General features: G+C 48.4%; 1 protein-coding gene across 1 annotated transcript; it reads left to right on the forward strand.

Annotated features, from left to right (window-relative positions):
• Nucleotides 1-734: 734 nt before the first annotated feature.
• LOC119100614 (uncharacterized) lies at nucleotides 735-7731 on the forward strand. Its single transcript, XM_037223692.1, has 4 exons — nucleotides 735-777; nucleotides 5954-6286; nucleotides 6446-6561; nucleotides 6900-7731. Exons 1-4 carry the CDS (start codon nucleotides 760-762, stop codon nucleotides 7729-7731), a joined length of 1299 nt encoding a protein of 432 aa, XP_037079587.1. The 5' UTR covers nucleotides 735-759.
• The last annotated feature ends 2005 nt before the right edge of the window (nucleotides 7732-9736 follow it).

Consider the following 9736-nt stretch of genomic DNA (forward strand, 5'->3'; position numbering starts at 1 on the left):
GTCTAAGGTGTAGAGGAATGGGACACTATAAAATGATCGCCCTGCACCAACAATGAAGAGTGTCTAAAATTATACCTGGATTTCCGCATAGGCGTATCTGGGTTTTCCCCTCACCTGCTGAAGCTGGCGCGGACGCACATGCTGGACAGAGGCCTTCAGCTGCCGGACAGTACTCAGCTGGACGCCCAAGCGTTCGAAGAGATGTTGTATGCGTCAGATAGCTGGTATGTGCTGTTCACGATGAACTCGAAAGCCAAAAGTTAATTTCTTATTCATAAAAGTGATAAAGTTGACCATAAGCGCACACTTGTTACAGATGTGTTCATGCATATTTACGCCATTCATGATTGCTGACGCATTTTTCGATGCGTTTTAGAACACAAAACAATATTTTAAACCACATTTCTTCGTGAGCCGCCGTCATGTCTGGAAATAAGTCATTGCATATAGCACAGCTTTCGAAGAGTTAACAAACAGACCATGCAAAATGTCTGTGGTGAGCTTGCTGGAGCCCCAGCACGGCATCCCCTGTCCCGGCACGGCGTCCCCTGCCCCGGCACAGGGTTCCCCTGTCCAAGCACGGCGTCCCATTTGCTCCGACACGGCGTCCCGTCCGTCCCGTTACGACAAGACGGGGCGGAGCCGCTTTAAGTGGCCGGCCGGGCGGCGCGGTCCGAGACAGCGTCGACCATCGGCCGAGATAAGGTGCTCCACAGGCAGTGGGAGACGGTGCTGACGTGCGGATCGACAACCGGCGCCATGGTGTCCAGGTCGGGGGTGAGTGCTCACACGCCAGGCAGCAGCAGGCCGCTGTCGTTGGCGGCGACCGATGTGTGCTGCACGGGGCTAATAGACTGCCAGTTGTTCGCTGAGTGGTGTCGTACCAACGACTGGCACCAGTCATCACAAGAGTAAAATCGTTATGAAAATACTGAAATGCGCTACAAAAATGGAAAGGATTTACGGCAGAAGCACCATCATTCTGGGGAAAATCGTCCCTATCTTGGTTGCTCCAAACACCGAAAAATGCATGGCGCACGGTCATTTAGTATCACCAGTGACGCTTATATTACGCTTTTACTACAGTTGTTGCAGCTCTGCATCGTGAAGACATTTGTACAGACTTCTGTGGTCAGGGGCACCTATAGGAATTGACAGTGTATGTGTGTGTGTGCGTGAGGGGAGCACAGCTTAAAGATTTCCAGCACAAATTTCCAATATGTTTCCAATACGCAATACACCATTTCCAATACACTGCCAATTCCTTTCATTCTTATTTCAACAAAAATTTCCTGCATTATCAACTATCTAAGCGTGCCGACGACGCGCGAAATTTCTTGTACGACGGAAAACATTACATGACAATGCAATGCTTGACCTGTTTTGTTTTGCGTGCCCATCTCGAATTTTTCAGTGCCAACGTTTATTCACGCACATATTAATGTCTGCAGAGGTTTGATAATGCGGACCACGTGAGTTCGCCCTGTCTTTGACACCTACGAACGGTTTGTAAGACTGCCTAAGCTTTTTCCAATGTTTAAGGATTTGATGTTACTTTACCACACCTTATCACACTTACCATTCCATTATAACAAATAGTCCTGGGACTTTCATTAAGTATAACATCATGTTCACCTTCGAACGCACTGCTTTATGCCATTGGTTGCAGTATAAACAGGCCCCTGCACTTCTCTCCAACAGTAGCAAATCAAACTGGCGAAGTTTTATATGTTCTTCAATGTAATGATAATGGGGTAGGATGGGGTTCTGAGACATAGTTTTAGCTGTTTTTAGGTAGCACGTGGCACCTAAAACCAGCCCAAGCACACACGACGATCATCAGATGGACAAAGGCTTATCTCTGGATCATGCAACCACAAGTGCGCACGTGCTCAGCGATGCTAGAATGATCAAAGCTTTATCAAAGTTATCTGCGTGCTGCGAAACAGTTTTCAAATAAATGCTACAAATTAGACTCTCCAGCACGCAAAGGTCTCATCATGTTTTTGATAGCTATTTAAATGTCACGCAATGGTTAATATGGCCATCAAGAGGACAAGAAAGCAGACTAAAGACACTCCCATTGCTCACTTTTCAACTGCTAATATTCGATTTCGGGAACAGGTGTGCTTGCATCGATGAATCATCTCATGGAAGGATTAGTTGGAATCTGCTGCCCAAACCGTCCACGCATCGTGCTATATTCCAACGGATTTCCTGAATGCGTTTTACTAACAGAAAGTGATTCTGGTCCACATATAGTCAAGCTCATTATACAGGGCTATTTGTTTGCATGCGCATATGGATGTACGTCACATGCAGTCAGGCCCGTCACGCAGTACTGTGTGTTTGTATGCGCGTGTGAGTGCACATGCACATACGTGTGCTTGTATGTGAAGGTGTTTGTTTTGTGCGCACACGCTTTGCTTAAATGTCACTATGCTATGCATCATGCTATTTGTGATAGTTTGGTGTCTCCACTTAAAGCGTTAATCCCTTAAAGAGTGTTCCACTTCTCTGTGAGGTTTTAAAATGAAATAGCAATCTTGAGGATCATTTTGTGCAGTTCACAGCCCTGCCGTTCTTAAGACTTAAACCCCTCTTATTTCTGGGCCACGCTCCGCGATATTTCAAAGCTACCTTGGCACCCATGACGTCATAATAATGCCATTCAAAGCCTGCCATTCCGTAAGCCTTGCGGCGATCAAGGCCAAACAAACATAATAGTCGAATCGTTCATATCTGGCGTCATTGAGCACCATTTCCAACTACAAACGTCATCAATAAGTTCTCAATCAATGTTGTGGAATGTGCGATCACGTAATCGTTTCCCTTTGAAAGTATACCGATAATCATAAGTGAACTTGTGTCATCAAATCTGATGCTTGCTTCATTATCTTCAAATAAGAAACATTCCCTTTAAGGTATCAGTGAATATGGCATTGGTTATTTAGCATTTCACCTTTTTAGTACGTCCGGTCAAGTTTTTATTACGTCTTATACGATATTTAGAACAAAAAAGGCAAGCCGTATGCTGCATTATTTTCTATTCGTTTTTTGCAGAAAGCTTGTAACTGGAATTGTTAATTGAAACCACGATTTATCATTCTTTTTCATCATGATGGTGATAACTTTGGTAATATCCGAAACTAATCCTTTCACCAGTTATTTTAAAGTTGTTAGGCTTATACAATTCGTAAAACTAAGACCATGCTTCCAATTCATTCTTCCAGAGCTTCTACGCATAGTGTTGGTTATATTCTTTTCAATTGTCTTCGAATCGCCCGTTAAAAGATCTTCGGTGTGAGGGATATAACCATGTGCCAGCTTAAACCAACAGAATTAGACCGAAATGATCCTGTTAAATCTTCACACTCTGTGAATAATTCGGTTGGAATGAATCATGCCCAAACCATCAAATCTGTGTGACTGAGCGAGTTTTGTTCAGCTTCTATAGACATGCCTACCGTCTAGGGTCGCGTCAGAACACGTGTGTGGCTTCGTGCTATACCAGGAATATGTGCACTGATTTAGACAGAATGAAGGACTTGATTGCAGCTATTTTACCCGTTTGTGTGAGATGTCTGTGCTTCCATTGTTTTATATCCTTTCATTTATGGGATACTTTGCTTTCTAGATATGAAACGAAATTCTTAGTAACTTAAGGGGTGGGTTGTCCCCATTAACTTCTATTGGAGGACACTTCGTTTTATCAACGTATCGTCTAGGCCCCTCACACTGGCCACTGTTGGCTGTGTGGCAATACCGCGCGATGAGAGGCGGCACGAAACTGAAAAGTAACTAAACGTTGGAATAATTGTGAGTCCCCAGCGCGGGGCACAATCCAGCCGATATGCAGGGCGGAACGGAGCACCGCTTATTGGCAGATGAAGGCTTAGATTGGTCATTACTTCAAACAGGCCAGGCATTGAGGAAATGTGTTTGTCTCCTTCATAGCTCGATTAAAAGACTGGAGTCGATCGTATTGAAACAAGGCATTCTGCTCACTGTGAAAGTGGACAATCGCTGATAGAGTTCCCTTTGAGATATGCTGATTGTGGGGCCGTATGGTGTGGTGCGCTACACGTTTTAATTGGCGATTTATTGCTGAGAATATGCTTTGCAACGTACAATAACGAAATATACTGGTTTCCTGTCTTTGATAAAGCCTATTGGTTGGACAGCACTGCATATAAGCGTGATGATATCCTGGTGATACGTAAGTGATAGTGAGATTTCCTGCATGTACAACACACTTCTGTATAAAGAAGACACTACTTGCATAAAACAAGAGTCCTAAGTAGGCCATGAAGCCGTTGGAACCAGGTGATTTCCCCTTTTTATTGATGCGAAGTCAGCATCGATCTATGTGAGTGACAACAGGTGCTGTGGCGTACATGTTTCTCCGTCAATTATTCGCTTTGTTACATTTCTTGGTAGATATTCGATGACAACCGGTACAGCAGAGTCAACGTTACAATTACTCCTGAATTATTTGGTAGAATCACAAACTGTTTTCGGCTTTCGGGTATAAATTAGTAATCTGTCTTCAGTGATTACATTGACTTACTTGTTCCAATTCTCCTCTTTAGGGAGAGCAAAGCGTAAAAGCGTTTATCCCTTTGTCGCAGCACCACATTATGGAATTCCTCTATCAATCTTTGATTAAAAAAGAAAATAATCCAAACCTTTCGAATGCATGCATTTCTGGAACAAGAGCTGACGCCGAACATGGCTTGTTTGAGCCCTGACCCCACCATCCACCCGCGCAATTCCAGGTCAACGGCAGACTTTGGCGTTCAAAGTTTAACGTGCCGCAATGCTCGGCACGGTCCGTCCTGCCCTCTGACGTCACCTGACCTTTAGTGCGGCCGCTGCCGCCGGCCACAGGCCATGCCTGTCAAGGACAAAAAGCGAGCGACTAAAGCGACTCGAACCTGCCCCACCACGGGCGGATGGAAGGGAAGGCAGGCGCTCTAAACAACGGAGCCGTCGGGGCGGACCAAAATATTTCTACTTCCCTTCATTTTTTCCAGGTTTTCTGGACCGGCGCGAGGCCGTTTGCGTCAGCTTTTCCACCAGACGATAATCGTACCTCTTCTAGCAACTGTGGGCATGACATAATTACATATTTTGTATGCTGACGTAAACATTTTCATTATATCTTTGGCGATAGTTTTTCAACCTGAATTTTGAAAACGCACTAACCGCAGAACCGTTCCAAACAGTGAATTACTTGCGCATCACCGAGATCAAATGGCTACAACAACATACGTGAAGGTAACCAGATTCCGTGCCCAGGTTACTGAACCCGTCTTCAAACCTGTTATTCAACATACGACGCTCATCAGCCCGTAAACTGCCGCAAGAAGTGGCCCTTCTATTGACACTAGAGCTTTAAAACCCTGACCTGGGTGGATCCCAAGGATGCCATCGTGAATGCCATGCGGGTCATTGACCCTGAAAACGGACCGTTAAGTCCCTTTTCTGCCAAAGTGCTCGAGGCGGAACTGGTTTCGAAACTCGGTTATGTGGCTCGGCCGTAGATAACGACTCATGACGCATATGTTTCCGCTCAGGTTTGGCCAAAATAAATGTGCCTGTCTGTTCGTGTAGCACATTACGTAGATATCACTGCTCAGACCAACCAGGACTCAGAGCACCTACTGGGAAGACAAAAAAGAAGAAGAAAAAACGCTGCCAAACATTGGGAACAGGTCAAAGGAACCCATCAGCGTAACCTGAATCGTGAAAGTAACCGCTCGAATTGAGTTCCTTAAGTCCATGGTCGCATTCCAATGGAATCCTATCTAATTCCATCTCACACGAAAACCGTCCAACATTAATGTCATCTGTCCCGGGGCAGCGAGGACGAGGACCCCATCACACCCATCGGTAGTTACTGGTACATGAAGAGCGGGGACTTCTGCTGACGCGTCGCCCGTCTCCCCAGAGTGTCCGGCGTGCGTACCGGGTGCCACGCTCCTTCATGGAACGGGCCACGGTCACTGCCACGCTGGTAGTGTGGGGAGCGTTCTTCATGGTGTTGGCCGTGCGCCAGCCGCGGCCGCCGCCGATGCCAGAGCCGGTCAGCCTCGAGCCGGGCGCCATCCCGGACGAGGTGCCCTACATCCCGGCCGAGGACCCGTCCTTTGTCACCGACGACATCTGGGGAGAAGTCGGCGCCGACCAGGCGCAGCCGGCCAAGCGTGAGGCGCCGCTGGTGGCTGGCTCGACGGCCGAGGGCGTCACGGGCAGCACCACGGCCCCCACGGAGCCGGCTCAGGCGAGCGCCGAGACGCCAGAGACGACCCCGCCGCCAGCCCAACCGGCGCCGCAGGCCGCGGCGGCCCCTGCGCAGCCCGCAGTGGCCGCTGCGCAACCCGCGGCGGCCCCTGCGCAGCCCGCGGCGGCCCCTGCGCAGCCCGCGGCGGCCCCTGCGCAGTCCGCGGCGGCACTGGCACAACCGGCAAATGCACCAGCACAGCCTGCGGCGGCGCCGCTGCCGTCGCCGCCCCCCTCGGTGCCTCCCGGCAGCTCTACTGGTCTCAGCTGTTTCACGTGAGTCAGCAACAGCGAAGAGAACGCTGCTGCTGTGCCAGATGATTACATACTTGTTAGGTGTGAACGTGCACAGTCTTAAAAACCTTGAACAATTATGAATTTAAACTCGTCACCTTCTCCGTGTTGGGTAATCTATTTCATTGATAACTTGCCGTGCCTTCCGTAAGCAGAACGCGATCTAGATGGTCACATGTCATCCCTCATACAGCGCCAGCAGACCCGGCCCTCCGCAGAGCCGCTCCAGTCGCCTGCTCCGAAATCCGCGCCTCCTCACCGGCTGGTGGGGTGGCGGCGCCCACTTCCCGGGCTGACCCGACCCCTTTCTCCCGCTGCAGGGCCCGCTCTTCTGCCAGCCAGCGGAGCTTCTCGGAGCCGGAGAAGAGTGTGTTCCGTCGGCTTTTCGACTGGGCTGAGAAGCCCACCGGCTCCTGTAAACGGCTGCTGAAGTTCGGCGGCGCGGTCACGTCGGCCGGCTGTCTGAAGCTGGGCGACCGGTTCGCCTGTCTGGACCCGCCCATGCGGCTGGCCACCTCCAAACAGTGTCTGGTCTATGCGTTCAGCGTGCAGGCCGAGTGGAGCTTCGCTGAGGCCATGGTGCAGCTGGGCTGCGAGGTGCACGCCTTCAGCCCGCGTCTGGACCTGCCGAAGCAGCATCAGCCGGCCGGCGTCACCTTCCACCAGATCGGCGTCGGGCGCAATAACCACACCAACGTCAACGGGTGGCACATCCACACGCTGGACCAGGTGGTGCGCATGCTGGGCCACATCGGCCGGCCTATCAGCTACCTCCAGCTGGACATCGAGGGCAGCGAGCTGGACATGCTGTCGCAGCAGCTGCTGGACGGCAGCGGCGAGTTCGTGCTGGATGCGGTGGAGCAGATCGGACTGGACGTCCACCTGCGGCTCGACCCGCGGCCGGAGATGGACTTCTATCGGACTGCGAGCCGGGCAGTAGGGCTGCTGCGGCGGGTCGGCTTCAACGTGGTCCAGTGGGACTACAACAAGGTGGCGAGGCAGCGGTTCATGTTCCCGGGCGTGGAGCGGCCCGTCAGCCTGCTGTACGAGATCCTGCTGGTCAAGAACGGACCGGACACCTGGGACAGGTCAACCCGAGGTCAAAAGTCCGCCGCTAAGCCAGACGTGACGGCGAACCTGGTGCAAACGTAGCTGGCGGATTGCATGGGACGCTGTTGCAAAATTGAAGATTCCTTGCGGAGATCCCGGAGATGCAGGGTGGATGCTACGCTTCTATGAAATCATAGCTTTGATGCTACGCTATGAGCAGGACAGTGGTAGGTAGGAGATGATCATGAGGAAGAGTACACATGCCGTGCGAGGGTCGTTTGCATCTTGAGAGTGTATGCATGCAAACTTATGCCTCACAAAGGAATCAGAGGCACCGGGGCGGGGGGGGGGGGGGTTGTTGTTGTTAGAGCATACACGATCTAGGTGATCGAAACATTGGCAGGGGTTACCATGACAGTGTTTCCTACTTGACTTCATGACGCGTCGGGCATTGCCTAGATGGTTTTGATATTTATATTATCCGTATGTACATAATGCATGACAGGATTCATACTGCTTTTCATCTGTGCTTTATATCTAACGACAGTCTTAGTGTCCAAGGAATACCCATCCTGAAGACGCCATGAACCACACTAGTGTGCTATGCTTGTTGTGTGCGCTGTGTTATGCATGTAAGTGATCATGCTAACCACACACACGTGAGCAAATGACGACTGTCAGCTGTGCATGCGAGAATAAGCTGTGCTGCGGCCATCGAGGCAATGCGCGCAGGCCGCCGCGATCAATACAGTTGGCGTGAAACTATCCATGTTTAATGTCATCACCCGCCAATGTATATATATATATATATACATATGCATAAATATGCATTCTTCGAGTACCAATGCTGTTGACGATTAACAAAATACCTGCTGACTGCGAATGGTCAACACGGAAGCATATTGAAATGAATGCCAACAAATACGAACGACATAACATTTATCGATGGGTACTACAATTTATCTCTTTGATCACACTCACTTTTATGGTCTTACATTTACCGTGAGAAATGAAAGGTTATGGCACACTGGGCATGTGATATCAGAACAAAAACGGCATATTTTTATACTTCGACCGCTACCTTTCTTTTGGTAGCGCTCTCTCTTTACACTGCAAAGGTCCTGCGAAGTTTTCACCGAATCACTGGCCCAAACAACCCCACAGCTCCTCATTTTTTCTGATGTGTCAGGTAAAAGCCCCCATGGTTGTGAACCCTTGATGAATATGCATCTTAATCTGGATCTGAATCCAATGAAGTAATACCATTTTTACAGAAGCACTGGCCTAGGTGGTGCGGTATAGCCCTCAGCGGTGGTCTAATTAAAGACACCGTTTTAGTTCTTAAAGTTCCGATGTAAAAGAGGGCAAAGTAGTAATATTTTTGCCGTTTTAGTTGCCATGCTACGGCTGTAAATACTACTTACTGCGGGCTGCATAAGTACGTATACATACATACACACACACACACACACACACACACACACACACACACACACACACACACGCACACACACACACACACACACACACACACACATATATATATATATATAAATATAAATATATATATATATATATATATATATATACATATGTATATATATATATACATGTATATATATATATATACATATATATATATATATGTATATATATATATGTATATATATATATATATATATATATATATATATATATATATGTAATGCTCACATCTGAAGTCCCCAATCAAGTACAACTGACAAAAACGAGCCGCAACCGTTCATTTGGATGACATGTTATCAATGGGATGCAAAAGACAGGTGTGACAGCTTCCAAAAATGACTTGGAATCCGAAGAAAAAATCTTAGAACTTTTTGAGGCCATTAACTTTATGCATGACCACCGATTTAATGTTAAAATATCAAATTCTTGAAGGGGAAGTGCACTGTGGCAACAGTATAGCTAAAATATTATACATCATCAGGAGCGGAGACACCATGGAAAAGGGGGCATGCGTTCTCCACAACTTCCAGAACGTGGCGATTATCTGCCACGACCTCGGGGATCTTCCTGCGTTCTAGTGTTGCGGGAGCATTAAGTCTTACTCAAGACACTCCGCATTCTG

This window comes from Pollicipes pollicipes, unplaced genomic scaffold (assembly GCF_011947565.3).
Source record: "Pollicipes pollicipes isolate AB1234 unplaced genomic scaffold, Ppol_2.1 Scaffold_4881;HRSCAF=5763_pilon_pilon_pilon, whole genome shotgun sequence".
Lineage (NCBI taxonomy): Eukaryota > Metazoa > Arthropoda > Thecostraca > Pollicipedomorpha > Pollicipedidae > Pollicipes > Pollicipes pollicipes.